The 23,298-nt window shown below is 48.9% G+C and overlaps 1 protein-coding gene and 1 non-coding gene across 12 annotated transcripts; both read left to right on the top strand.

Moving 5' to 3' along the window:
* Nucleotides 1-1,671: 1,671 nt before the first annotated feature.
* On the top strand, nt 1,672-23,141 carry CHD4 (chromodomain helicase DNA binding protein 4). Of its 11 annotated transcripts, XM_059492434.1 has the most exons (41): nt 1,672-1,689; nt 2,363-2,437; nt 3,288-3,458; nt 5,409-5,536; nt 5,716-5,907; nt 6,273-6,391; nt 6,813-7,054; nt 7,138-7,265; nt 7,396-7,531; nt 7,970-8,151; nt 8,274-8,513; nt 9,221-9,424; nt 9,507-9,712; nt 9,945-10,076; nt 10,367-10,463; nt 10,842-11,033; nt 11,120-11,320; nt 12,265-12,402; nt 14,349-14,470; nt 14,579-14,752; nt 15,054-15,195; nt 15,627-15,758; nt 15,870-15,987; nt 16,200-16,324; nt 16,619-16,856; nt 17,027-17,199; nt 17,364-17,544; nt 17,621-17,731; nt 17,897-17,985; nt 18,065-18,198; nt 18,685-18,829; nt 19,011-19,176; nt 19,534-19,643; nt 19,871-20,006; nt 20,155-20,232; nt 20,347-20,484; nt 20,579-20,687; nt 21,006-21,138; nt 21,998-22,193; nt 22,295-22,486; nt 22,574-23,141. In XM_059492434.1, exons 3-41 carry the CDS (start codon nt 3,362-3,364, stop codon nt 22,633-22,635), a joined length of 5,838 nt encoding a protein of 1,945 aa, XP_059348417.1. In that variant the 5' UTR covers nt 1,672-1,689; nt 2,363-2,437; nt 3,288-3,361; the 3' UTR covers nt 22,636-23,141. The 11 variants fall into 11 exon arrangements, with proteins under 11 accessions (XP_059348417.1, XP_059348451.1, XP_059348486.1 ...); XM_059492468.1 differs by lacking the exon at nt 1,672-1,689 and having other exon boundaries at nt 2,327-2,437; nt 17,367-17,544; XM_059492503.1 differs by lacking the exon at nt 1,672-1,689 and having other exon boundaries at nt 2,328-2,437; nt 17,367-17,544; nt 17,645-17,731.
* On the top strand, nt 19,203-19,341 carry LOC132070431 (small Cajal body-specific RNA 11). Its single transcript, XR_009417995.1, has one exon. It is a non-coding gene; the product is annotated as a small Cajal body-specific RNA 11 (non-coding RNA).
* Nucleotides 23,142-23,298: the final 157 nt, after the last annotated feature.

The raw sequence follows: 23,298 nt of genomic DNA, 5'->3' as shown, positions 1-23,298 counted from the left end.
GGTGGTGTCATCCACCACATGTTTCTGTAGCGCTGGATGGTCTGCTTGATCCATGCGAAGGATGGATAGCATCTGTGGAAGAGCAGCGTGCTCTTTTCATCCATGGAGCCGAGATAAATGAGACTATCGCTGCCATGAGGGCAAAGGTATGTACAGGGACAGTACGGGGTGCGTGCTGCTGATGGCTGGAGACGTAGGTGGGATTTTTATGTGTGCAGGAACATGGGTTACACAACAGCCTGTTGGCATGTATTGGTCTAGTCTTTGCTGGCAAGGTGGGAACGAGGGCACGGGAGGCACAACTCGTGCTGCAGAGTGGCTGCACATGTATTGTGCATTGTGGAACTCAGCGGGAGCACGCAGTGGAGATGGGCACGCGGATGTGGTGGTGCAGCCTGCTGGTATCTCAGCAGAGTTGTCCGTGCGAGGCGGCGGTCAGGGCCTGCATGCACAGGTAAGGGAGAGCTTGCCAGTATCCAGAGCCGCTTTGGCACACGGGCGAGGTGGTGGGATGGCATTATGGAACACCTGTGTGCCCGCTGTGTGCGTGGACCTGTTTTCAGTGAGCCTTCAGAGACAAAGCCCGGCTTGTGTTACAGGATCTGTGAGGGACCTGTTGCAGTCTGTAAACAGCCAATCCTCCACTTGTGTTGCGGCGTGTTTCACTGTGGCGGGACAAAACTTGCACACGCACCACCAGGCGTGGGACAGCGGAGCAACAAGCGCGGTTGTTGACACCCACACATTGACTGGGAGAGACGGACAGGACTGCGCCTCTTTGTTGAGATTAATAGTGTTGTGAAAATGCTCAACAGAGGATCAGGCGGCATTATGGGATGTGATTTTGTTTAATGGGAAATTAATGATACAGTTGCATGTGCATAATTGGAGTATACTTATACCTGTGGACCGTTCCCGTCTGTGTAAATCGATGATGAGTTTCCTGCTGGAGGCTGCAGCAGGGTGCTGGGTGACAGGGAGGAATGGAGTATGTGGACACACCGTGTATCACAGAATCAGTTAGGCTGGAAAAGACCTCTGAGATCATCAAGTCCAACCTTTGACCGCACATCACCATGGCACTAAGTGCCACATCCAGCCTTTCCTTAAACAGCTCTGGGCATGGTGACTCCACCATTTCCCTGGCAGTCCATTCCAATGCCTGATCACCCTTTCCATGAGGAAATTCCTCCTGATGCCCAGCCTAAGCCTCTCCTGGCACTGCTTGAGACTGCATGCTCTGGTCCTGTCTCTAGTTGCCTGGGAGAACGCGTATCTCTGGGCTAGGTACATCTGCAAGTACCAGCAGCCAGGAAGCCTCGAGGTGCAGGGGAGGCACCAAAGTCCCTGCGGGCACACAGGCCGGCGGTGGCACTGACCGCGCCGGGCATGCACAGCCCTGGAGGGGTCCTGCGGCCCCGCGGGCGGAGCGTGCGGCATGGGCACGGCAGGACGGGGCAGGGAAGCGAGCGGGGCGCTCAGCTCAGCCCCGAGGTCGGGGGCGGTCGGCGGTGGGAGGGCGGTGCCCGGAGCCTGTGCCCGGGGCCGGTGCCAGCGCGCAGGAGGGCGGGAGGTGCGCGGAGGCCGCGCGGTGCCAGGGGTCGGCCCCGTGCCGGAGCGGGGGCTGGGCCGGTGCGGGCCCCGCGCCCCCGGGCAGGGCGGGCGGGGGGCGGCGGCGGAGCCCCGCGGGTGCGGGTGCGGGGCGGGCGGCCGCGAGTATTATGGGATGCCGGGCTGGACGGTGGCTCCCGGCGACTATTATGGGATGCCTGCCTGGGCGCGAGGCGGGGGGGAGGTGGGGAGGTGTGACTATTATGGGATGTGCGTGCTCGGGGTGTGACTATTATGGGATGTTGGGGGGGGTCCTCACAGTGCGCCCTTCCCCCCCCCCCCCCCAGCGCGCTCTCCCCGCGGGAGGGGGACATGCCTATTATGGGATGGCAGCCCCGGGAGGCGCGGGGGGGGCGCGCTGCCCCGGCGCGTGGGGTCCCGCGCGGGGCGGGGGGGCAGTATTATGGGATGTTTCTTGGTGGGGGTCAGTATTATGGGATGCCGGAGCGAAGGGGTGCGAGCGTGGGGGAGTATTATGGGATGTTTCTCGGGGTGAAGGTGCGGGCGGGGGGAGGCAGTATTATGGGATGTTACCGGCGGGAGGGGTGGTTATTATTATGGGATGCCGGGCCGGGCAGTGAGTGGGAAGTTCTGAGGGGAGGGTGAGTATTATGGGATGTCGGGGTGGGGGGGAAGGGGGTGTGTGCTTGCCGGGGAGACGGGGGCGGGGCCTGTTGCCGGGGCCCTGGGGCATATTATGGGATGTAGGCGGGAGGGGGCGGGGCCTAGCCGGGTTTTTTTCCCCTTTAAGAGGCGGTGCCGCGGCCGGAGCCATTTTCCCTTCAGCGGCGGCAGCGGCGAGAGAGGAGCCGGGGTCCGGAGCCGGGTGAGGAGCCGGGAGGGAACGAGGGCGGGCAAGGCCATCATGTGCCGCCTCCTGGGGCGTCCGGGCCGGCACACGCGTCTCGCTGCCGGTCGCCCCGTCGGCTCCGGCCGCAGCTCCTGCGGGGACGCGCCGTCCCTCTGCCCGGGCGGCCGCAGGACGGGTCCGACCCCTCCTCCCCCGCCCCGCAACCGCCTCGCCGGTGCCCGCAGCCCAGGCCTGCGCCGGCCCCCGGGGAGCGGCGGCCCCTCGCCGCACGCCCGCCGGACTTCCCCGGCCCCGCCCCGCGCCCCCGCCCGGGAGACGGTGCCCCCCGCCCCCGCCCTGCGCCGCGCAGCCCCGCTCCGGGCGGGGGCGGCGGAGCGGGGCCGCCGAGCCCGCCCGGCCTTTTGTGTGCGGCCGGCGGCCGGGCAGGGGCTGGGCCAGCGCTGCAGTGCCAGCCCGGGGCGGGCTGGGGCTGCTGGCCAGGGCACCGCGCTGACAGCCGACCCGCTGGCCCCGGGGCTCCCTTGGAAGCCCGGCTGCCTTGCTTGCCCCGCTGCCTTCTCCCGGCACAAGGCAGAAATAACCGAGCGCGTCTGGCTGCAGAGGACAGGAGAGTTTTCCTTTAGGACAGCTGTTTTGGCTTCCTTGCCAGCGATGAGTTGCTGACTCAGTTTAATATCTAGTGTCTCCAAAGCCTGCTTTATCACAACTCTAAACTGATACTTGCTGCCTGCCGGTGATTCTATTATCCATAGGCTCCAAAGCCAGTAAAGTTGCTGTCTAAGCTTTCTCACAGATCCTCTTAGTAGCACTATTGCTTGAGAGACCGGAGTTCAGGTTTGCTGTAACTTTCTGTTTTTCTTTTCAGTGAAGTACTGGCCAGACTGGCAAGAAGACGACAGATAACCTGTGTAAGCCCAGGCCTCCCCCGGTGTGGAGGACATGGCTTCGGGCATTGGATCTCCGTCACCATGCTCAGGGGGCAGTGATGATGATGAGATGGAGATCCTGTTGAACAACGCTATCCCCCAGCATCCAGGTATGGGGAGCCTGCAGGGCATGCATGTGGAGTGGGGATAATATTTGTCTCAAACTGGATATGTGAAGTGCATGATGTGTTGGGGAATGGTTTTGGTTTTGCTTTTTTTGCTGCAAGTCACAGGTATGCTTTTGATATCCGAGTCCCAGGGTTACTTTGAAGTGAGAGGCTCGAAGCTTTGTGTCAGGTGGAGCTGACTTTGTTCCAAGCCATTGCAGGTTGTCAGGGCCTGTGCTTGGAGGAGGTGTAGAGGGTGGAGGCAGAGCGTCCAATTCTGACAGGGTACCGAAATGCTTGTGAATTTCACTTTTCATGAATGGGGAGGGGGAAGAGGAGGTAGTTTGTGAAAGGGCAGGTTGCCTGGCTTGCTTTCATCTGGGAGCTAAGACCGGCTGACGTCCAGAGAAAACTGCCCTGGGCTGTTGCATGACCCACTTTCCTTCATCACCACACCCAGTTATTGAAGATTCTTACTCTGTGCTGCTTGCTCACCTTTGCTTTTCTTTAGTCCTTGCATCTTGCTTTTCCCCTTGTATTTGCATCCTCATCATCAATATGAGGCTTAAGTTAGAGCCCTGGGATTTCTTCTGGTTTGCTTTTTTTTTGTTGCTGCTGCTGTTGATGACCTGCTCTGTGGACATGCATCTGGATTCTTCACTTCCTTGTGAAAAATGAGTGATGGATGTAGTCAATTGTAGGACAAGTGTGGGATTTCCTACTAACTCGAACTGGAGTGTTGTGTCATATGGGAGAAATGTAACTGGAGGAGGGAAGATGGTGTTGTGGAGTTTTGGGGTTTTGTTTGTTTGGCATTTTTTTCTTAAGCCTTGTCTCTGGAGTTTTCTGGCACCTCTGAGATCTTGGGCAGTATGGGACTATCGGTAATGAAAATATGTTTGCAAAAAACCTGGTAAAGTCACTGCAAGATGGAGCAGTTTAGGTGATACCTTGGAAAGGGTGGGTCATTAGAGGCTCTAAAACAGAACTTGGGGGAGAAGATGCATGATCCTTGAAGGACCTGGTGTTGCAGTACCATGGCAGCAAAGAAATATCCATTGGCTGGGACTATGGCAGAGGCCAGGCATGGGACTCCAGGTTCTGAGATGTCTGTCTGTGCTGTTTCAACCCCGGCTGCAGTAGCTCCTCTGACTTGTGGCTTCCTCCATCCTGCCCAGCTCGGGTGGTCAGGAGGCCATTTTCCCTTGGAGGGAGAAGGAGTGACTCTGGCTGTGTGCAGTGGGCGGGGCGGCGGGGAGGGCGGGTGGCCGCGCTGCTCCCGCAGCCTGCCACAAAGAGAAGGAAGGGCTGTCTGGCTGCCTCTGCCCCTCGGGCCAAGGGCAGCCAGGAACGGGGGCACGCAGATGGGAGTGTGCCCTGCTGCTGGGGAACTGGCACGTGTGTTCGGGCCCGGCAGGCGGCTTGCTAGCTGCTGGGGCTGGGGGAAGGTTCTGTCTAATATGGATCAGAATAGAGTTGCTGAGTAACAACTTTCCTATGGAGGAAGAAAAGTAGTGGCTTACTGGCCTGTATTTTGCATGCAGCTGTAGGATGGTCTGTACTGCTGAAGAGGCTAGATGTTTTTTTCCTGGAGATCCATGGACTGAAACAGTATCCTACTCAGGTTCTCACATGAATTCAGTTTTGCCCCTTTTAGGTGTGGCCATCTGTTTTATGCTCTTCCGTCTTCTTGTTGGGTTATGGCAAACTTCTGGTTCCCAAGTTCTGAGTGCAGTTCTGCTTGGAGAAGGAAGATTGTGGAAATAGGTGGTGTTGGGAGGGGGATAAACCATGTTGGTGGTACCTTAGGATACAGTTTTTGAGTATCTGTTGTGAACAGTAAGAGTTGTAACCACCTCTGCTTGTAAGTACGTAGCAAGAAGCAGACAAGGGGGGCTATGCTGTACTGTGCAGAAGGGGGTTGAATGAGACATGTCACCTCTTCACATCCAGAACCTGAAGAAGAGCCAGAAGAAGAGCTTCTGTCAGAAGCTGACACTCCCAAAATCAAGAAGAAGAAGAAGCCCAAGAAACTGAAGGAACCCAAAGTTCCTAAGCTCAGCAAGCGTCAGAAGAAGGAGGTAAGAAAAAGGATGCCTAAGGTCACACTCTAAAATATGGATGTACAGGGTGAGGGTGCTTATTGTGTTGGCTGATATCAGCAATCTTTTGAATGAGTCCTGTGGAGCTTGGGGAGAAAACAGTATTTAGTGCTTATCCAGGCTATTTTCTCATGGCTGATCTCTCCGTCCCTCCCCAGCTGGGGGACAGCTCTGGTGAGGGGAATGAGTTTGTAGAGGAAGAAGAAGAGGTTCTGCGCTCTGACAGTGAGGGCAGTGATTATACCCCTGGGAAGAAGAAAAAGAAGAAATTAGGACCCAAGAAGGAAAAGAAAAACAAAGCCAAACGCAAGGAGGAGGAGGAAGAGGAGGAAGAAGATGATGACTCAAAGGTAACAAGCTACCCTGCTGCCTGCTTGCTTCTCATTCCCATGTTGTATCTGATTTGGGGGATCACTGTGCTCTCCCTTAGTGTTTGCACAGGGAGTTGGGACTGTGCAGTCTCTTCTTCCACTAGACCCTCTTGACTTCACCTTTTTCCGTCCTTGCAGTCTTCCCTCTCTACTACTTTAAGCACACATGGAATTTATGTTGCATCCAAATACTTTTTCCATTTCCACTGATCTGCTATTGCAGCTGCGTCCTATGGTAGTGATAAATGGATGTGGGGGAAAAAAAATTCCCTGGGTCATCTGTGGAATGTGGGAGATGTGTGGAAGCTCTGCTCTTTAGAGTTGCCATGATTCTCTTTTCATAGGAGCCAAAGTCATCTGCTCAGCTCCTGGAAGATTGGGGCATGGAGGATATTGATCACATCTTCACAGAGGAGGATTACCGCACACTCACCAACTACAAAGCTTTCAGCCAGTTTGTCAGGTGAGCTGCAAGCCTACACTTGAAATGACTTGGGAACAAAAAAAGAGATGGGACAAAACTAGCAAAACTAGATCCCTTGATTTTGAAGCCTCAGTGCACACTAGTGTAGTACCTAGAGTGAAAACTGAAGCAACAGTAAAATAATTGATTGCTAGCTTTTTTGCTTTCAGTCATTGAGATGGTGCAAGTTCTCCCAGTCCCCTTTCTTCCCTACTATGCTAAATGCCATTTTTTTGCACCCAAAAATTTCCATCTTTCACATAGTGAAGGGTGAGAGTGGGGAGATCATTGGCTGTTGAGATCAGAGATTAGAAAGTAATGTAGCTGAGATAAACGTGCTGATGGGGGTGGCAGTGGGGAGGAAGAATCTAGATTTCAGGGTGGTTCAGTAACCTTTCCTTCATTCCTTAACTGTTCACAGGCCACTTATTGCAGCCAAGAACCCTAAAATAGCAGTGTCGAAGATGATGATGGTCCTGGGAGCCAAATGGAGGGAGTTTAGCACCAACAACCCCTTCAAGGGAAGTTCAGGTGCATCTGTGGCAGCTGCTGCAGCTGCAGCTGTTGCAGTAGTCGAGAGTATGGTGACAAACGTGGATGCTGTCCTGCCGCAGCCCCCTGTAGATGTGCCACTCAGGAAAGCCAAGACAAAGGAGGGCAAAGGTGAGTGAAGAGTCTGGCAGGAGGATAAAATGTGACTGGTGTCAAAGCCATAGCCCTGCTGACTCTGCCTCCTGTGTTCCCAGGACCCAATGCCCGGCGGAAGCCAAAGGCCAGTCCTCGTATTCCTGATATCAAGAAACCTAAAACAAAGAAGGTGGCACCACTGAAAATCAAACTGGGAGGATTTGGTTCCAAGCGTAAAAGATCATCAGTAAGTGATGCTCCTTTCTTGACCTTGTGAGGAGGAGGTCATGATGTGCTAGTAATCCTGGGGGTGTGTCTGATAGCTGCTCCCCAGCATGTGTGTTGGAGTAAGAAATCTTTTCTCTTACCTGCCTCAGAGTGAAGATGATGATCTGGATGTGGAGTCAGACTTTGATGATGCCAGCATCAACAGCTACTCTGTGTCAGACGGATCTACAAGCCGTAGTAGCCGCAGTCGCAAAAAACTCAAGGCTGGGAAGAAGAAAAAGAAAGGTAAAGATATTTGTAACCAGTTGGAGACAAGCACAGCTAAGTGTGTAGGAAGATGAGAGAGAAGTCTGTGTGGAGTTTTGATGTTTAATAGCATACTTGAGGGAGAATTGATTGTGAAGGAAGAACTTGATGTTATTTTGAATAAGGAAAAGGTTTTCAGAAGTTTTCAGGAGTTCTTTGTTAGTGAAACAGATGCAGTAATGAGTTTTCCTGGCCTTAACTGTACCTTTTATTTCATGGGTGGAAGGGGGCACAAAGGGACTTGTTTTGCTCCTGTTTCCAGGTCTTCCTTCTCATTCTGTTTACTTCTATGGACTAAGAGCTTTGTATTCTGGATCTCTAGATGGTTGTGTAGGCTTTTGGGAGAAAACTCTCCCTGGCTGTAGGAAACCTGTACCTGTGGCTTGTACTGCAGTAACTCCTCATCACCCTCTGCAGGTGAGGAGGACTCCACAGTGGCTGTGGATGGCTATGAGACTGATCACCAGGACTACTGTGAGGTGTGCCAGCAGGGAGGAGAAATTATATTGTGTGATACCTGCCCTCGTGCCTACCACATGGTTTGCCTGGACCCAGACATGGAGAAAGCTCCAGAGGGCAAGTGGAGCTGCCCACACTGTGTGAGTATTGGATTCCCCAAATGATGCAAGAAATCATGTATGAGGGGGATGTCAAGTGACTTGGGGTTATTTCTGTGGTAATGAAATAATGACTTTGTTTTTCTGATTTATGTCTCCCAAAGGAAAAAGAGGGCATTCAGTGGGAAGCAAAGGAGGATAACTCTGAAGGTGAGGAAATCCTGGAGGATGTCGTGGGAGATGCTGAGGAAGAGGATGACCACCATATGGAGTTCTGTAGAGTCTGCAAGGATGGAGGAGAGCTGCTGTGCTGTGATGCCTGTCCTTCCTCCTATCACATCCACTGTCTGAATCCCCCGCTGCCTGAGATTCCCAATGGAGAATGGCTGTGTCCTCGCTGCACTGTGAGTTTCTGCTTGTACCATTATCCTATTGGTGATAGATCGAATCCCTTTGGATCATCATATTTCTGTGGAAATACATGGTCCTTTGAAGACTGTCTCCTCACACGCTTTTGTCACAAAGCTTAAAGGCCTGACTTTTTGTAGCTGTATTGTGCCTTGATTGCTTTCTCCAGATAGTGGGAAGAGCCAGGCTACAGCTGTTGGGTCTCAAGAGATTTGTCCACATGCAGGGTAATATGGTCCAGCATGCCATGGATCACTTTTTTGGGCTCCTGTATGTGTGTAGAGGCAGGATATCAAGTGCAAGCAAATTCAGTGCTTAAAGTAATTCAAACTGATACTGAGACAAACTGGTTTTGCACTGTTGTAAGCTTTGTAGTGCCAAGACCTTTCTTAGTAGATGGTTAGGAGAAATACTATGCTTTCCCAGAAATTTCTTGAAATAGGTAGTATAAATGATGCTAATTGCTTTCATAAGGTGAGGAACAAAAAAACCCTGCATATGTTGGGCCCTTAGTTCTACAGCAGATTTTTTTTTTTTTGCACGGACTTTCAGTGAAGTCGTAGTTGGACAGACTACTGGGCTCATCAAGCCTAGCAAATTCTATCTGTGTAGTGAAACCATAAAAGTGACTCTTTCTGCTCTTCAGTGCTTACATGTTAGAGTACATACACTGTGATGCATCAAGCTCTGTTTAACTTCCCAGTGCCCAGCTTTGAAAGGAAAGGTGCAGAAGATCTTGATCTGGAAATGGGGTCAGCCCCCAGTGGGCCCTGCACCACCACGTCCGCCCGACGCCGACCCCAATGCTCCACCACCAAAGCCTCTGGAGGGTCGGCCTGAGAGGCAGTTCTTTGTCAAATGGCAGGGCATGTCCTACTGGCACTGCTCCTGGGTGTCCGAGTTGCAGGTGAGTGCAGGAATCTAACCATGGCATGAGGGTGGACACTTGAGGCTGAAACACCTACTGACTGCTTGTGTCCTGATTGCAGCTGGAGTTGCACTGCCAGGTCATGTTTCGTAACTACCAACGCAAAAATGATATGGATGAGCCTCCCTCGGGAGACTTTGGAGGGGAAGAAGAGAAAAGCCGAAAGAGAAAAAACAAGGACCCCAAATATGCTGAGATGGAGGAGCGTTTCTATCGATATGGGATCAAGCCTGAGTGGATGATGATCCACAGGATCCTTAATCATAGGTAGGGGGTGTAACAAAGAGGATTTTCAACAAAGACCTTAAGCAGGGCTAAGGGAGAGGGGATGAGCTAAACTGCAGTATGACTGGGAGAAACAGTGGGAGTTCTTTGTTGGTATGACAGACATTGTTGTTCTGTTTCTGCTGCTTCACTAAGAGTTCTTCCCTTCCATTTGAATGGGTTGGGGCAATACTGCCATCTCACTGTGCTTGGGACTTACTGGTTTCTTCTGCAGTGTGGATAAGAAGGGGAATGTCCACTATTTGATTAAATGGAGAGACCTACCCTATGACCAGGCATCCTGGGAAAGTGAAGATGTGGATATTCAAGATTATGACCTCTACAAGCAAGCCTACTGGAATCACAGGTAGAAGTATCTAGAGGTTGTTTTCCTTTCCCTTCCCTCAAGAGAAAGTACTTCAGTATGTCAGCCTTTAGCACTAGCTGGATTAATAGATGGAAATGGGCAAGAAGCATCTTGTGCTTTATGCCCTTTGGGCAGGGACCTTCTTCCTCTCTACCATGAAGGTTCCAGCCCTGTTCTCTTGAGCCTGTTCGAGTTGGGTGATTGATCTTCTGTTCTCTGCAGTAATTTTTGCTCCATCTGTCAATAAAAAGCCATTAAGCTTATGTGTCCTTGGGCCTGTATCTGCATAGGGAGCTGATGCGAGGTGAAGAGGGCCGGCCTGGTAAGAAGTTAAAGAAAGTGAAGATGCGGAAACTGGAGAGACCCCCTGAGACTCCCACAGTAGATGTGAGTTACTTCTTTTTGCTTTGGAGCCATCTGATAGAGCTGCTTCTTTTGGGGAGCCTGCAGATAAATAGGAAACTGAGGAATGAACAACATATGGTTTGGAGTTCCCTCATAGCCTGAAGAATAAGTGGCATTAGGGAGCCTTCAGACAAAGGTCCACCGTGTCCATTGGGTCAGACTCCCTAGCTCTTGGTGAAAAGGGTTTTACAAAAAAAAAGAAAAGGCTTCTTGTTGGATGCCTTTGGCCATTTGGAAATTGGGTTTGCTGCTAGTCTGGTTGTCATTTGTGAAGCCTCATTTGTACTAGTGAATATAAGGGTGGCTAAGAAAGGACTCTTGTTAACTATCTGAGGAAACTCTTCCTTCTTTCCACTACAGCCAACAGTGAAATATGACCGGCAACCCGAGTACCTCGATGTAACAGGGGGGACCTTGCATCCCTACCAGCTGGAAGGGCTGAATTGGCTGCGCTTCTCTTGGGCCCAGGGCACAGATACAATCTTGGCTGATGAGATGGGTCTGGGAAAGACTGTGCAGACAGCAGTGTTCCTGTATTCCTTATACAAAGAGGTGAGAGCTGGGAGGTCATTGCTCGGGGAGAGGCTGCCTGTATTAGTGATTTCAGTCATCTAATGCTCTTACTGACTCTATTGTAGGGCCACTCAAAAGGTCCCTTCTTGGTGAGTGCACCACTGTCCACAATCATCAACTGGGAACGAGAATTTGAGATGTGGGCCCCAGACATGTATGTAGTGACCTATGTTGGGGACAAAGACAGCCGGGCCATCATCCGTGAGAATGAGTTCACTTTTGAGGATAATGCCATACGTGGAGGCAAAAAAGCATCCAGAATGAAGGTACAGAGCTCTGCTTTAACACAAGCCTGAATTGAGATGCAGTTAACTAACTTTGAGCAGCTGAGATTCAGATACTCTGCTGTCCCTGAGAACTGATTATGCATGTGGTTTCCAAGGGGAAATAATTGCAAATTGATGACAAGTGGACATTCCGACTCTTGCTATAGACTGTTTAAATACTCCCGCTAGTTTGAACTGATTTAGTACTGGAGAAAGATAGTTGACTAAGGTAGTACTGACCCTAGGCAAGTCCCTCTGTCTTCCCTATTTAACTTGTGAAGTTCTGCATCTTTAGTTCTACGGATCTAAGCTGATGACAGAATTGCTGCTGTGTGTAAAACACAAATATACAAAAAAAGTATGAACCTTTTCATCCTGAGGAATTGGCTGACAGGCCATACCCAGACATGTGAGAAATTACATTTTGTGCCCAGACATGAAGGAAGACTCTGACCTAGGTGGCTACTTCTTGTAGAATGGAAGTCTTCCTGGTAAAACCAAGATGGCAGCTAGAGCATTTTCAGTGGCAGAGGCAGACTCATTTCCTTCCTTTGAAATAGAACAGCCTTAAGTATTACTATTAATTTAAAGTTTCATGGTACACTATCTTTAGAAGTCTTAGCTTTCTGATGAGCCACTTTTCTCCAAATCTCAATTCTCTAACATGCCTCTACTCACTACTTACTTGTTAAACATCTTTGTTAGAATATTTGGCATCTGTCCAAAAATAGCAGGTACTGAGGGAGTTGAGGAGACTTACATGTGTTGAGAGCAGTAGGGAATTAAAAGGCTAAAATGGTTTGGGCAGCATTTTGAGTCTTGTGACAGGACACTGCAGGTATGAAAGTTTTTTGATGTGCTGTTGGCTGCGGTTCATCAGGGTGACTTTATGGAGGAACACCACATCCTCTGTCCCATTACATGTTCATCCTTTTCCTTTGCAGAAGGAGGCTGCTGTCAAGTTCCATGTGCTTCTCACCTCCTATGAATTGATCACAATTGATATGGCCATACTAGGCTCTATTGACTGGGCCTGTCTCATTGTAGATGAAGCTCACAGACTGAAGAACAACCAGTCTAAGGTACAGAGAAGCATAGGTCGCTCATGGGCATGGCATATGCTGCAGGGGAGAGAGACAGCTCTTAGTCATTTGTTCAGTAGTAAATTTGATGTGTTAACGAAAAGAAAAATCAACAGCCTGTATTTGGAGATCAGTCATCATTGGCAACAACTTTACTTATACAGATCACTGGTTAAAACAGCTTTCTTTCCAGGTGAATGGGCAGTTGGTCTAGACTGAAAAACAGAAACACCTGCATGGGGTTGTTGCTTTCAAATACAAAATGATTTCTCTGAAAGCATCACATACCTGCACCACCTCTGTTCTGTAAAGGTTTACCATGCTGAGCATAAAACATGCTCCATGAGCAGAATTACTCTGCTTCCAGAGTAGGCTTGCTCTCTGTGTTTATCTGGCTTTGTAGCAGAACTGATTAGGTGTTACAGAAACTGAAGGTGGGCAGAGGTGTTTAAAAATGCCTGGGTAGGTGCTGAAAGCCATATAGCTGCTTTAATATGAGCCTGCACCTTAACTAAGCTTGTTTGAATTGAGTAGACTTGACTGTACTTTGTTAATCCAGCCCTTCCCTAGGTGGGCCTTGTGCCTTAATTCTGGTATTGATTTGCCTGTCTTCAGCTGGATTCCAGTGCTCAGTACACCAAAACCAATTATTATTGGAAAGCTGGCTTTAGAGGTTCTTGGAGACTGTAAAAAAAAATTGCTCCTTGATTTCTTTTTTGTTTGTTTGTTTTGTTTAAATGGCTTTAGTGTTTTGGATCTTGGCATGAGGTATCTTCCTGAGACATCACAGCTGTGCATGCAGTTCAGTTTCTAGATCTTGTTTTATTGTAGGCACTAAGACTGGATGCCATTCTGTGCTTAGCATTGAAACCATTGGAAGTAGGAATGAATGCTTACTATTAATATTCATTAATTGAAAGAGGAGGTAAAGGCTCAAGCTCACACTATGACACTATGCAGAACCATTAAATATTTCTCTACAGCAGTTTCCTGTCCTATAAGAACAGCTTATAGGTGTTTGGCTGCAAGATAAGATTAGGTCAGTGCTTCTTGACAAATTTGGGTCATCTCCTAAAGTTTTGCAGATATAATTAATAACTTCCACTTTTGATTCCAAAATAAAAATATTTTAACTATAACTACATAGAAAGATAAATCCCTATGGAAGCCACTAGAAGTACTCTTCTGGTGCAATAACCAAAACACAAGTGGCATGTTTTTTGTTTGCCACCTAGTACAGCTGCTTTCATTAAGTTTGACCTTGTATCATGCTAAGTGTAAGGTAAGCAAAGAAATGGCCAAACTGATAATAAATTACTGTTTTAGTGTTAAATTGTACAGGTGAACATGGTACCCTTGTGCTTTTCAGTGCAGTACTTTTAACTGCTCACTACATCTGTCTGGAATTACTTCATTTTTGTGAAAGCCAGTGCAAATTCAAAACACGTTATTAAACCCTTAGCTCTTTTTCTCCTCTGCTTGTTCAGGGCTCTGGAACACTGCCAGGAGTGATATGAATAGGAAGAGTGACTTAGTTATTTCTAGAATTCTCAAGGCAGAGTAGTTGTAGGAATGTGGAACACTAATTTAACAAGAAAAAATACATAGTACAGCAGTCTAGAAATGATTTGTGATCTGAAAGAGATTGTAACTTGTAAGAGCAAAGGAAACCTACTTGCACCTGATGGCTCAGAGGATTTGCTGCAGTCATGATTTAGTTATGCAGAACAATGATCCAAATAAGATCAGTCTAGTAACCCTGGCTGGAATGTGAACTACTTGGAACTCTTGTCCAAACAGCTGATGTGATCTAAATTGAACCCTAGATTGGTGTCAACTTTCTAGTTTTTTTTTTGTAAGCCTATGACTTAATGAGCCTTTGGTGTATTTGTGTGTGTGTGTTTTGGTTTATTTTCCCACTTTGTTCCCTGCTCTCTCCTTTCCAGTTCTTCCGTGTGCTGAATGGTTACTCCCTCCAGCACAAGCTGCTGCTTACAGGAACTCCCCTGCAGAACAACCTGGAGGAACTGTTCCACCTGCTGAACTTCCTGACACCCGAGAGATTCCAGTATGTCTTGCAGTGCCAGTCAGCCTGCCTGTCTTGTCACTCCCTTCCCCTCGCTTGCTCTTTTGCTCTTTTTCCTCTGTGCCGTTTGCTGAGTGTGTTTCCCTGCAGTAACTTGGAGGGCTTCCTAGAAGAGTTTGCGGATATTGCCAAGGAAGATCAGATCAAGAAGCTGCACGACATGCTGGGCCCGCATATGCTGAGGCGTCTCAAGGCTGATGTGTTCAAGAATATGCCATCTAAGACTGAGCTCATTGTCAGAGTGGAGCTGAGTCCCATGCAGAAGTGAGTGTGGGGATGAAGAGAGCACCTGCTGTTGAGCTGTTGTTTCTCTGCTCTGCCATTTCAAAGAGGAGGCTGAAGCAGCCTTATCCTTACTCTGCAGGGTTTTCTGCATAGTGGCTGCCACTAGAGCAGAGGAAGGGCTAATCCTGAGCTCTGGTGTAAGAGATGAAGAGATAGCTCTGCCAGTGGCACTCACTTAGGTAGTAATGCCAGAAGCTGTGCAGAGTTTAGCAAGAGAAGAGTAGGTTAGTCATTCTCATGATAACTGGCTGAGTTGTTTTATTTTCTTTGTTGTTTTCAGGAAATATTATAAATACATTTTGACAAGAAACTTTGAGGCACTGAATGCACGAGGTGGTGGTAACCAAGTCTCATTGCTCAATGTTGTTATGGATCTGAAGAAGTGCTGTAACCACCCCTACCTCTTTCCTGTGGCTGCTATGGTATGTCCAGTGACTTATTCTGTATGAGCAAATTCCCTATAAGCCAGTTAGATCCCTAGGTGAGGCATGGAGGGATTCCCATTTCTCTCCTTTTGCTTCCATGTGGTTTTTTTCATCCTGTCTTTGTTTAGATCCAGCAAGCTGAAAGGCCATTTCTTTTCTAGCACATTTATGTGATAGGTAGGAGCTGTCTTTTGACTCGTGTGAGGTGGTGAAGACTGAAAGAGTAGGGACTAAGTAAGAAAAGAGGAGGGTATGTAGGAGTCAAATGGCAAGAGAACAGAGACAGGGTAGCACTGATGTTTCATACGGGCAGTGGTTGTGCCAAGGTCAGGGGAGCCAGCATCAGCTGGGGGCTAAGGCAAAGTTACATCCCTCCAAGCTGTTTTTGTGCTTTGCACCTTATTTCCTCTTTCTCTTTTTCTTTTTAGGAAGCTCCAAAAATGCCAAATGGCATGTATGATGGTAGTGCACTTATTCGAGCCTCTGGAAAGCTGTTGCTGCTCCAGAAGATGTTAAAGAACTTGAAGGAAGGAGGCCACAGGGTGCTCATATTCTCTCAGGTATATGGAGAAAAACCTTTAGGCATGGAATACTTCTCCTGAGAAAGAAGTCTGTTGATCTGGTATCCACGTGTCCCTCACTCTCTGTGCTGGTGCTTTTCTTACATGCAGATGACTAAAATGTTGGACCTTCTGGAAGATTTTTTGGAACACGAAGGATACAAATATGAGCGGATTGATGGAGGAATCACAGGGAACATGCGTCAGGAGGCTATTGATCGCTTCAATGGTATACAGTTACCTACTTTTTCTGTAAAATGAAAGCTTGCCTTGTATGTGCTTAATACTCATGGGATTGTTGTGCCCCAAGTCTTCTATTGCTTTCCTGGAATCTTACATTAGTAGCAATTCCCTGTCAGGTGATGTGGGTCAATTACAAATTCTTCTTTGAGTACTACACACTCTCTTGATTACTTTTATTCTCTTTTTTTTTAATCTAAGCTCCTGGAGCTCAGCAGTTCTGCTTTCTGCTTTCAACTCGAGCTGGGGGTCTTGGTATTAACTTGGCCACAGCAGATACTGTGATTATCTACGATTCAGACTGGAACCCCCACAATGATATCCAGGTGAGTCTGAATGGGATCACTCATTATGGAGTAATCCTGATGAAGAGAAAACATTAAATCATCAGAAAGAGTGAAAGAGTGTGAAACTTCCCCTCTAGTAATGTGCAAAATTGGAGCAGTGAGGATGGGTAGAGATGGGAAGTGAAATAGTGGAGGAATCTTCTAGAGCACAGCCTTCACTAAAGCTAAGAGCGAATGTGAGGGCAGGTGGGAGAGGCTTGTGGAGGTAGGTGGGGTATGTCAGACCTGCTGCTTGTGCAGCTGTAGATGGTTCTGAGCATGTCTCTTTTCTAGGCCTTCAGCCGTGCGCACAGAATTGGACAGAACAAGAAGGTGATGATCTATCGCTTTGTGACAAGGGCCTCGGTGGAGGAGCGTATCACTCAGGTGGCCAAGAAGAAAATGATGCTTACTCACCTGGTAGTGAGACCAGGGTTGGGCTCCAAGACAGGCTCCATGTCCAAGCAGGAGCTTGATGACATTCTCAAATTTGGCACTGAAGAACTCTTCAAGGACGAAGCTACTGAGGGGGGTGAGTGCCTGGGAGTAGAAGTGAAGGGGGTGGGGACATCTGGCTCCTTATTTAGTGAGAGACTGTAGACACAATGCTGATTATAGCGGCACAGAGAGGGTCTAGGATGGAATTCCCTTTCATAGTCCGTTGAGATCCATACAGCAATGGTGCCTGTACTCTTCCTTCAGGGGATAACAAAGAAGGTGAGGACAGTAGCGTCATCCACTACGATGACAAAGCAATTGAGCGTCTGTTGGATCGGAACCAGGATGAAACAGAAGATACTGAACTTCAGGGCATGAATGAATATCTCAGCTCCTTCAAGGTGGCCCAGTATGTGGTTCGTGAGGAGGAGATGGGGGTGAGTATGAGGTGGATGGCAGCTAATACATTCTCCTGAGTGATGGAGGATCAATTAAGTTAATTGAGCTCTGAAGCTTTTAAGGCTAAGCAGGCAGGCATATATCTGCTATGACAGGCTGGGACTTGGATCATAGGGCCCTAAGTTGGTTACCTCTCTGCCAGGAGGAAGAGGAGGTTGAACGGGAAATTATCAAGCAGGAGGAATCGGTAGATCCTGATTACTGGGAGAAGCTGCTCCGTCACCATTATGAGCAACAGCAGGAGGATCTGGCCAGGAATCTGGGCAAGGGCAAACGTATTCGCAAGCAAGTGAACTACAACGATGGCTCACAGGAGGATAGAGGTACAAATCCATGGGAGCCTGAGGGAAAAGCGGGTGTAAGTATGTGTTGCTGGGAAGTAACGGAGTAGCGTCTCAGGCTCACGTGCTGTTTTTCTTTCAGACTGGCAGGATGACCAGTCAGATAATCAGTCAGACTATTCAGTTGCTTCTGAAGAAGGGGACGAGGACTTTGATGAGAGATCTGAAGGTAAGTTCTACTGCAGACAGTTCCTGGGGTGGTTTGAGTGTGGGAACAGCTGGGACTTGATTTGGGTGATGTACCCATTTTGTGGTGCTCTCCTGCTGGGGCAGTACTCTCCCAGAAATACGCTGTGTGCATTGTCTCTTTACTTAGCTGCATTTCTCTCTTCAGCAGCTCGTCGGCCTAGCCGCAAGGGCCTCAGAAATGACAAGGATAAGCCTCTGCCTCCATTACTGGCCCGTGTGGGAGGGAACATCGAGGTAAGTTGTGCCAGGGAAGGCATTTGCACCCCAGCTGCTCCTGTATTCCTCTTGCTATATGTCTGTTCTTTCATTCTAGGTGCTGGGTTTCAACGCTCGCCAGCGGAAAGCCTTCCTCAATGCTATCATGCGCTATGGAATGCCACCTCAGGATGCCTTCACCACTCAGTGGCTTGTTCGGGACCTTCGTGGCAAGTCAGAGAAGGAGTTCAAGTGAGTTTGCTGTAGGCAGGAATGGAAGACTGTGATAGCAGCTAGACCTGTCTGGGAAGAATTAGAATTGGGCCTTTTCTTGGAGACTACGTTTCCTTAATATATTGGTTGATTCTTTGTGGGAGATTGAAGTATAAACTGGGATTGTTGGTAACTCTTACTTGGATCTGACTCTTCGGTCACCAAAACTAAATGCTTTTATAGGAGTAGCATGGCTCTACAATCATGTAGGGGAATACTCTCACAGAGTCTTTCTTGCGTTTGACTGTTTCTGGCTCAAGATTCTTGAGTAAGCTGTGTGTCCTCTATGTACATAGTGATTCTGTTAGGAAATTCTCCCTTGAAGGAGCCCTGGAGGTCCAGAACTTCTTACTCTGAGTTAAGAGTCTCGGGGTAATTTCCCTTATGTGCTGGCAGGGGTCTGACAGTGCGTGTCTCCAGATAATGCAATTTATGGACTAACTGCTTGTCTCTCAATCCCTGCAGGGCCTATGTCTCGCTGTTCATGCGCCATTTATGTGAACCTGGAGCTGATGGTGCCGAGACCTTTGCAGATGGGGTCCCACGGGAAGGTCTTTCTCGGCAGCACGTCCTTACTCGCATTGGGGTCATGTCGCTTATACGCAAAAAGGTGAGTGCCTGGCAGAGCTGTGTGGCCTTTGCTGGCCATACATACAGCTGTAGTCACCGGGGTCTTGAGCTGGAGAGTTACCTCTTCTTTAGCACCTACTTTTGTTGTGTGCTCAGTGCTCTGCCTCTACAGGTGTAAGGATGAGACTCTTTCAGTGATACATCTTTCTCTCCTTGTACAGGTACAGGAATTCGAGCATGTGAACGGCCGCTGGAGTATGCCAGAACTGGCAGAGATAGAGGAGAACAAGAAACTGTCACAGCCCAGCTCACCCTCCCCCAAAACTCCAACTCCTTCGACACCAGGGGATACGCAGCCGAACACACCGGCCCCTGTTCCTCCCCCTGGTAAGGGCTCCCTCTTGTACAGCCCTGCGTCCTGGCCTTGGCCTGGCTGTTCCCCGCACCAGAACTGTGGTGCTGGGGTCTGGGGCTGGACGCAGATCAACTTACTCTCATGTTAGGAGGGCTGCCAAAGACATGTGCAAGCCCTTAAAGGCAAGAGAGGACATTGGCTTTCCTGGGATGAGCTGGCATCAGTGAGAAGCCCAGCATTTGTAGTGGGCAGGAAAAGGGAGTCATGTTAGTTCCATTTTGATGGGCCTGATCTCTGGGAACAAAGAAGTGGTCTTGGTAGCAGGGAAGGACCTTACTGATTTACTTCTCTTTTGTCTCCTGTGCTGCTCTGGCATGGGGAATACACAGAAGATGGAGTAAAAGTAGAAGAAGGAGCTAGTGCTAAGGAGCAAGGAGAGCCTTCTGAACCAGAGAAGGAGCTCAGTGCCTCTGCTACTGAAACAGAGGCCCCTATGGAGGTGAGTTTTGGCTTTTTTGCCTTGTAATTGTGAATTTCTCTACTTCTGCCTCCTCTTCATTTTAGTTGAGGCAGAGATGAGTTTTTAGAGTGATACTTGAAGATAACTCTCTGGTCCTCAGAACTAGCCTCACAATTTTGTGTATGTCTTTGCTTTTCAAACAACTGTGACTGTGTTCTGGTGTCGTGCACTGCTATACTTTGTGTCTCACTGATCACTGTCCTCAGCAGTGTGCTCAGCCTGTGGAGACACCACCCCAGGAAGCAAAATCCCCAGTGAACTCCACAGAAGTGGATGAAAAGAAAGTAGAGGAAATGGAAGTGAAGGAAAGACCAGATGAACCAATGGAAGTAGAAAGCAAAGGTACAAAGCACTTAATCCTAAAGAAATAGACTGGAATGTAGAAAATCAGTGGAAAGTTGCAGTATAGTATTGGGTTTCGCTGCTCAAAGAACAAAACTGTGGACTTGCTATGTTCCTGTGCATCTCATGTTCCCCTTCTTTCCTGCAGCTGATGTGGAGAAAGTGGAAGACAGAGCAGCTACTGAGAATCCTCCTGACCCTCCCATAATCACTCTGGATGAGAAAGGTGAGGCATGACAACTCCCTTCTTTTCCTTAGCCCTTCTTCTGCAAGGATTCATTGTGGGTCCAACTTATTGCAGTATCTGCCATGTTGTTTTAAAAATTTCTTGTGTGTACAGATGAGAAAAAGGATGATGATAAGAGAGATGTGGTGATGCTGCAGAACGGAGAGATGCTGAAAGAGTCAGTAGATGAAAGGCACAAGAAGGCAGTAAAGCAGCGCTTCATGTTCAACATAGCAGATGGTGGTTTCACTGGTATGTGATCCTTATCTACTTGAACTTGTTTATAAGCTCCTGCTTGTATTTGTGAAATAACTTCCACCTGTTCTGGTGTCGCTTGCCTTTGCAGAACTACACTCCCTCTGGCAGAATGAGGAGCGGGCTGCCACTGTCACCAAGAAGACCTATGAGATCTGGCATCGGCGTCACGACTACTGGCTCCTAGCTGGGATTATCAAGTATCCTTGCCATGACAGACACATTCTCCCACCTTGTACATGACTTGTCACGCTGAAAGTGACCATTCTGGGTCTGACTGGTGTAGGTTAAGTGAGAGAGTGCTTTATCTTCACAAGAGTGAAAGGGATGGTGGGAGGGGGAGCTTCCTGCAGCATAGTTACGACTTAGCAGGACATAGTTCTCATTCCCCTTCCTTGGCTCCTGTTCATCCCCTCTCTGTACCCCCTTTCCCCACTCCCTCTGGAGAACAGTACTGCCTGGGCTGTGTATTCCCTTGTTTTCACTGCCTTTGTTTGCCTGAGCTCATCCCATCTCAGTCATGGCTATGCCCGTTGGCAGGATATTCAGAATGATCCACGTTACGCCATCCTCAATGAACCCTTCAAGGGTGAGATGAACAGGGGTAACTTCCTGGAAATAAAGAATAAGTTTTTGGCAAGGAGATTTAAGGTAAGGATTTCTCTTTAGTGTGATAACTGCCTGGATCTCTAAGAACAGGTTCTTGCACTTCTGAGTTTCCACCAAGAAACTGAAAGATGTATGCAATACCTTTTGTATTAGGGTAATAAAAAAGCAGTATGTCTCAGGAGCATGCAGTTGCTCCATGATAGGAGCTCCCTTTTTTCTGGAAATTAGCTTGTTTAAGTGCTGTCTGTCCAAATGTTTATTGAAGAACTGGTAAGCAAGAGGCTTAAGGTTCAAGTGGCTGTTTTCATCACAGCTTCTGCTCAGTCTGCTACAACGCGCTCCGTGTACCTGAACAGAGCACTGGTTGCTGGAAGGGCTGCCTTCAGCCTCTGCTTCATCCTCTTTAGGAGTGAACATAGCTTAGTTGTGGGAGTGATTTGCCATCAGGTAAAAGCCATGTAGGTCTCAGTCTTGGGTAAAACAGTGATTGACTACAGACTGAATGATACATGCTGCACTGACAGGATTCCAGCTGATTTTTCCAAATGCTTACAAGATTCTAGATTCTCTCTATAAATAGGATGGAATACTTTTTCCTTGTGTTCAAGGAGTAATCTCCATCCCATTTGCCTCATAAAGAATGGGTAAAAAGAATCAGAGGAGGAATTAGGATACTAGAGGACTTGCAGTAGTCTATTAAACCCAATATGTGTATCTGACTTTGCTTCATGAAGCCCTTACTGTTTTGGGCTAGTCAGTAAAACTGTCTGGTGGAAAGAGATTCAGCTACACAATCTCACCTTATGAGCTGGTGGGGAATTGGATCGGGAGAGACTGGGGGCACAGACAAGGCTCCCTCTGAGGCAGCTGCTGAAAGACTCATTGCTGCCTCACCTTGCAGCTTCTGGAGCAAGCGCTGGTGATCGAGGAGCAGTTGCGGCGAGCTGCCTATCTGAACATGTCCGAAGACCCATCTCACCCCTCCATGGCTCTGAACACACGTTTTGCAGAGGTGGAATGCCTGGCTGAGAGCCACCAGCACCTATCCAAGGAATCGATGGCGGGGAATAAACCAGCCAATGCCGTGCTGCACAAAGGTAATGCGGTGTGTTAAACAGGGGCGGGATAGGTGTTCAGCAGTGCTGTCCCCTCTGGGCTGTCCCTTTCCCGTCCGAACAGATGTCCCTTTCTCTTGTAGTTCTGAAGCAGCTGGAGGAGCTTTTGAGTGACATGAAGGCCGATGTGACCCGTCTGCCCGCCACGATTGCCCGCATCCCCCCCGTGGCAGTGCGCCTCCAGATGTCGGAGCGCAACATCCTCAGCCGCCTGGCCAACCGCAGCAGCGAGCCCCCGCCGCCGCCCCCGCCCCAACAAGTACGTACCCGCTCTGGTCAGTACGGGAGCCACGGGGGGAGGGCCCGGGCTGGGCTCCCTGACCAGCCCGGGAGTTCTCAGCTCCTCCTCTCTCGCCCTGCAGGTGGCCCAGCAGCAGTGAGTTCCTGGCCCAGTGCTGTTGACCTTTCGGCCAAGCTGAAGTGACTCCCCTAGCCCACCCCTTCACACTCTACCCCTCTGCCTGACATTCCTGACTGGGTGCTGTTTCCCTCCATGGAAGCTGCTGCTCAGGTCTCTGGAAGGAGAAGAAACTCCTTCCTCTGCAGCCAGCCCGTTGGAGCAAGGAGTGTGTTTAGGAGAGAGGGGGATGGATGTATGATGGACTCTGTACATAGTGACTGGAGGCCCCAGCGCCATGTCTGTTACATGGAGAACCTGGCTGCATTGCTCGTTGCCTCCGCCTGGAATTCCAGTTTTCGTTCTTAATTTTATTTTGAGTTTGTTTACTGAGACAAGTGTGCAGGCAAGACCAAGCAAAAGCCAGGACAGAGACAAAGCTACCTCCATCAAAATCCTTTTTAATACAAAAACTGACCGGACTTGTCAACTAATAAGCAGCTTGAAGACAAAAGCAAACAACAATGAAAAACCAACAAAAAACAGAGCAAAACGTTGATAAAACTGAAAAAATAAAGTTTCCTTGTATTTTATTTTGTTGTCTCTAGTATCATGAGTGTACTGGGGTAAGTATGTGGTCACAGCATTGAAAGAAGATGTAGTCATGTCTTTTTGCAGTATCAGAGCAGCTTTTGGGGTATCCTACACCTCTGAGAAGGGCAGTAGATGGCAGTGTTTAAGGCCAGGTGC

Source organism: Ammospiza nelsoni, chromosome 2 (genome assembly GCF_027579445.1).
Source record: "Ammospiza nelsoni isolate bAmmNel1 chromosome 2, bAmmNel1.pri, whole genome shotgun sequence".
In the NCBI taxonomy this organism is placed as follows: domain Eukaryota; kingdom Metazoa; phylum Chordata; class Aves; order Passeriformes; family Passerellidae; genus Ammospiza; species Ammospiza nelsoni.
Note: the sequence above shows the minus strand (reverse complement) of the source record. Positions and strands in the feature narration are given on the sequence as shown.

Bases quoted from the DNA above. Each gene is read 5' to 3' on its own strand.
- CHD4 (XM_059492434.1), top strand. From the start codon at position 3,362: ATGGCTTCGGGCATTGGATCTCCGTCACCATGCTCAGGGGGCAGTGAT. The intron at 9,713-9,944 runs GTAGGGGGTGTA...TTTCTTCTGCAG, and splicing joins CACAGGATCCTTAATCATAG to TGTGGATAAGAAGGGGAATG. The intron at 20,233-20,346 runs GTGAGGCATGAC...TTGTGTGTACAG, and splicing joins AATCACTCTGGATGAGAAAG to ATGAGAAAAAGGATGATGAT.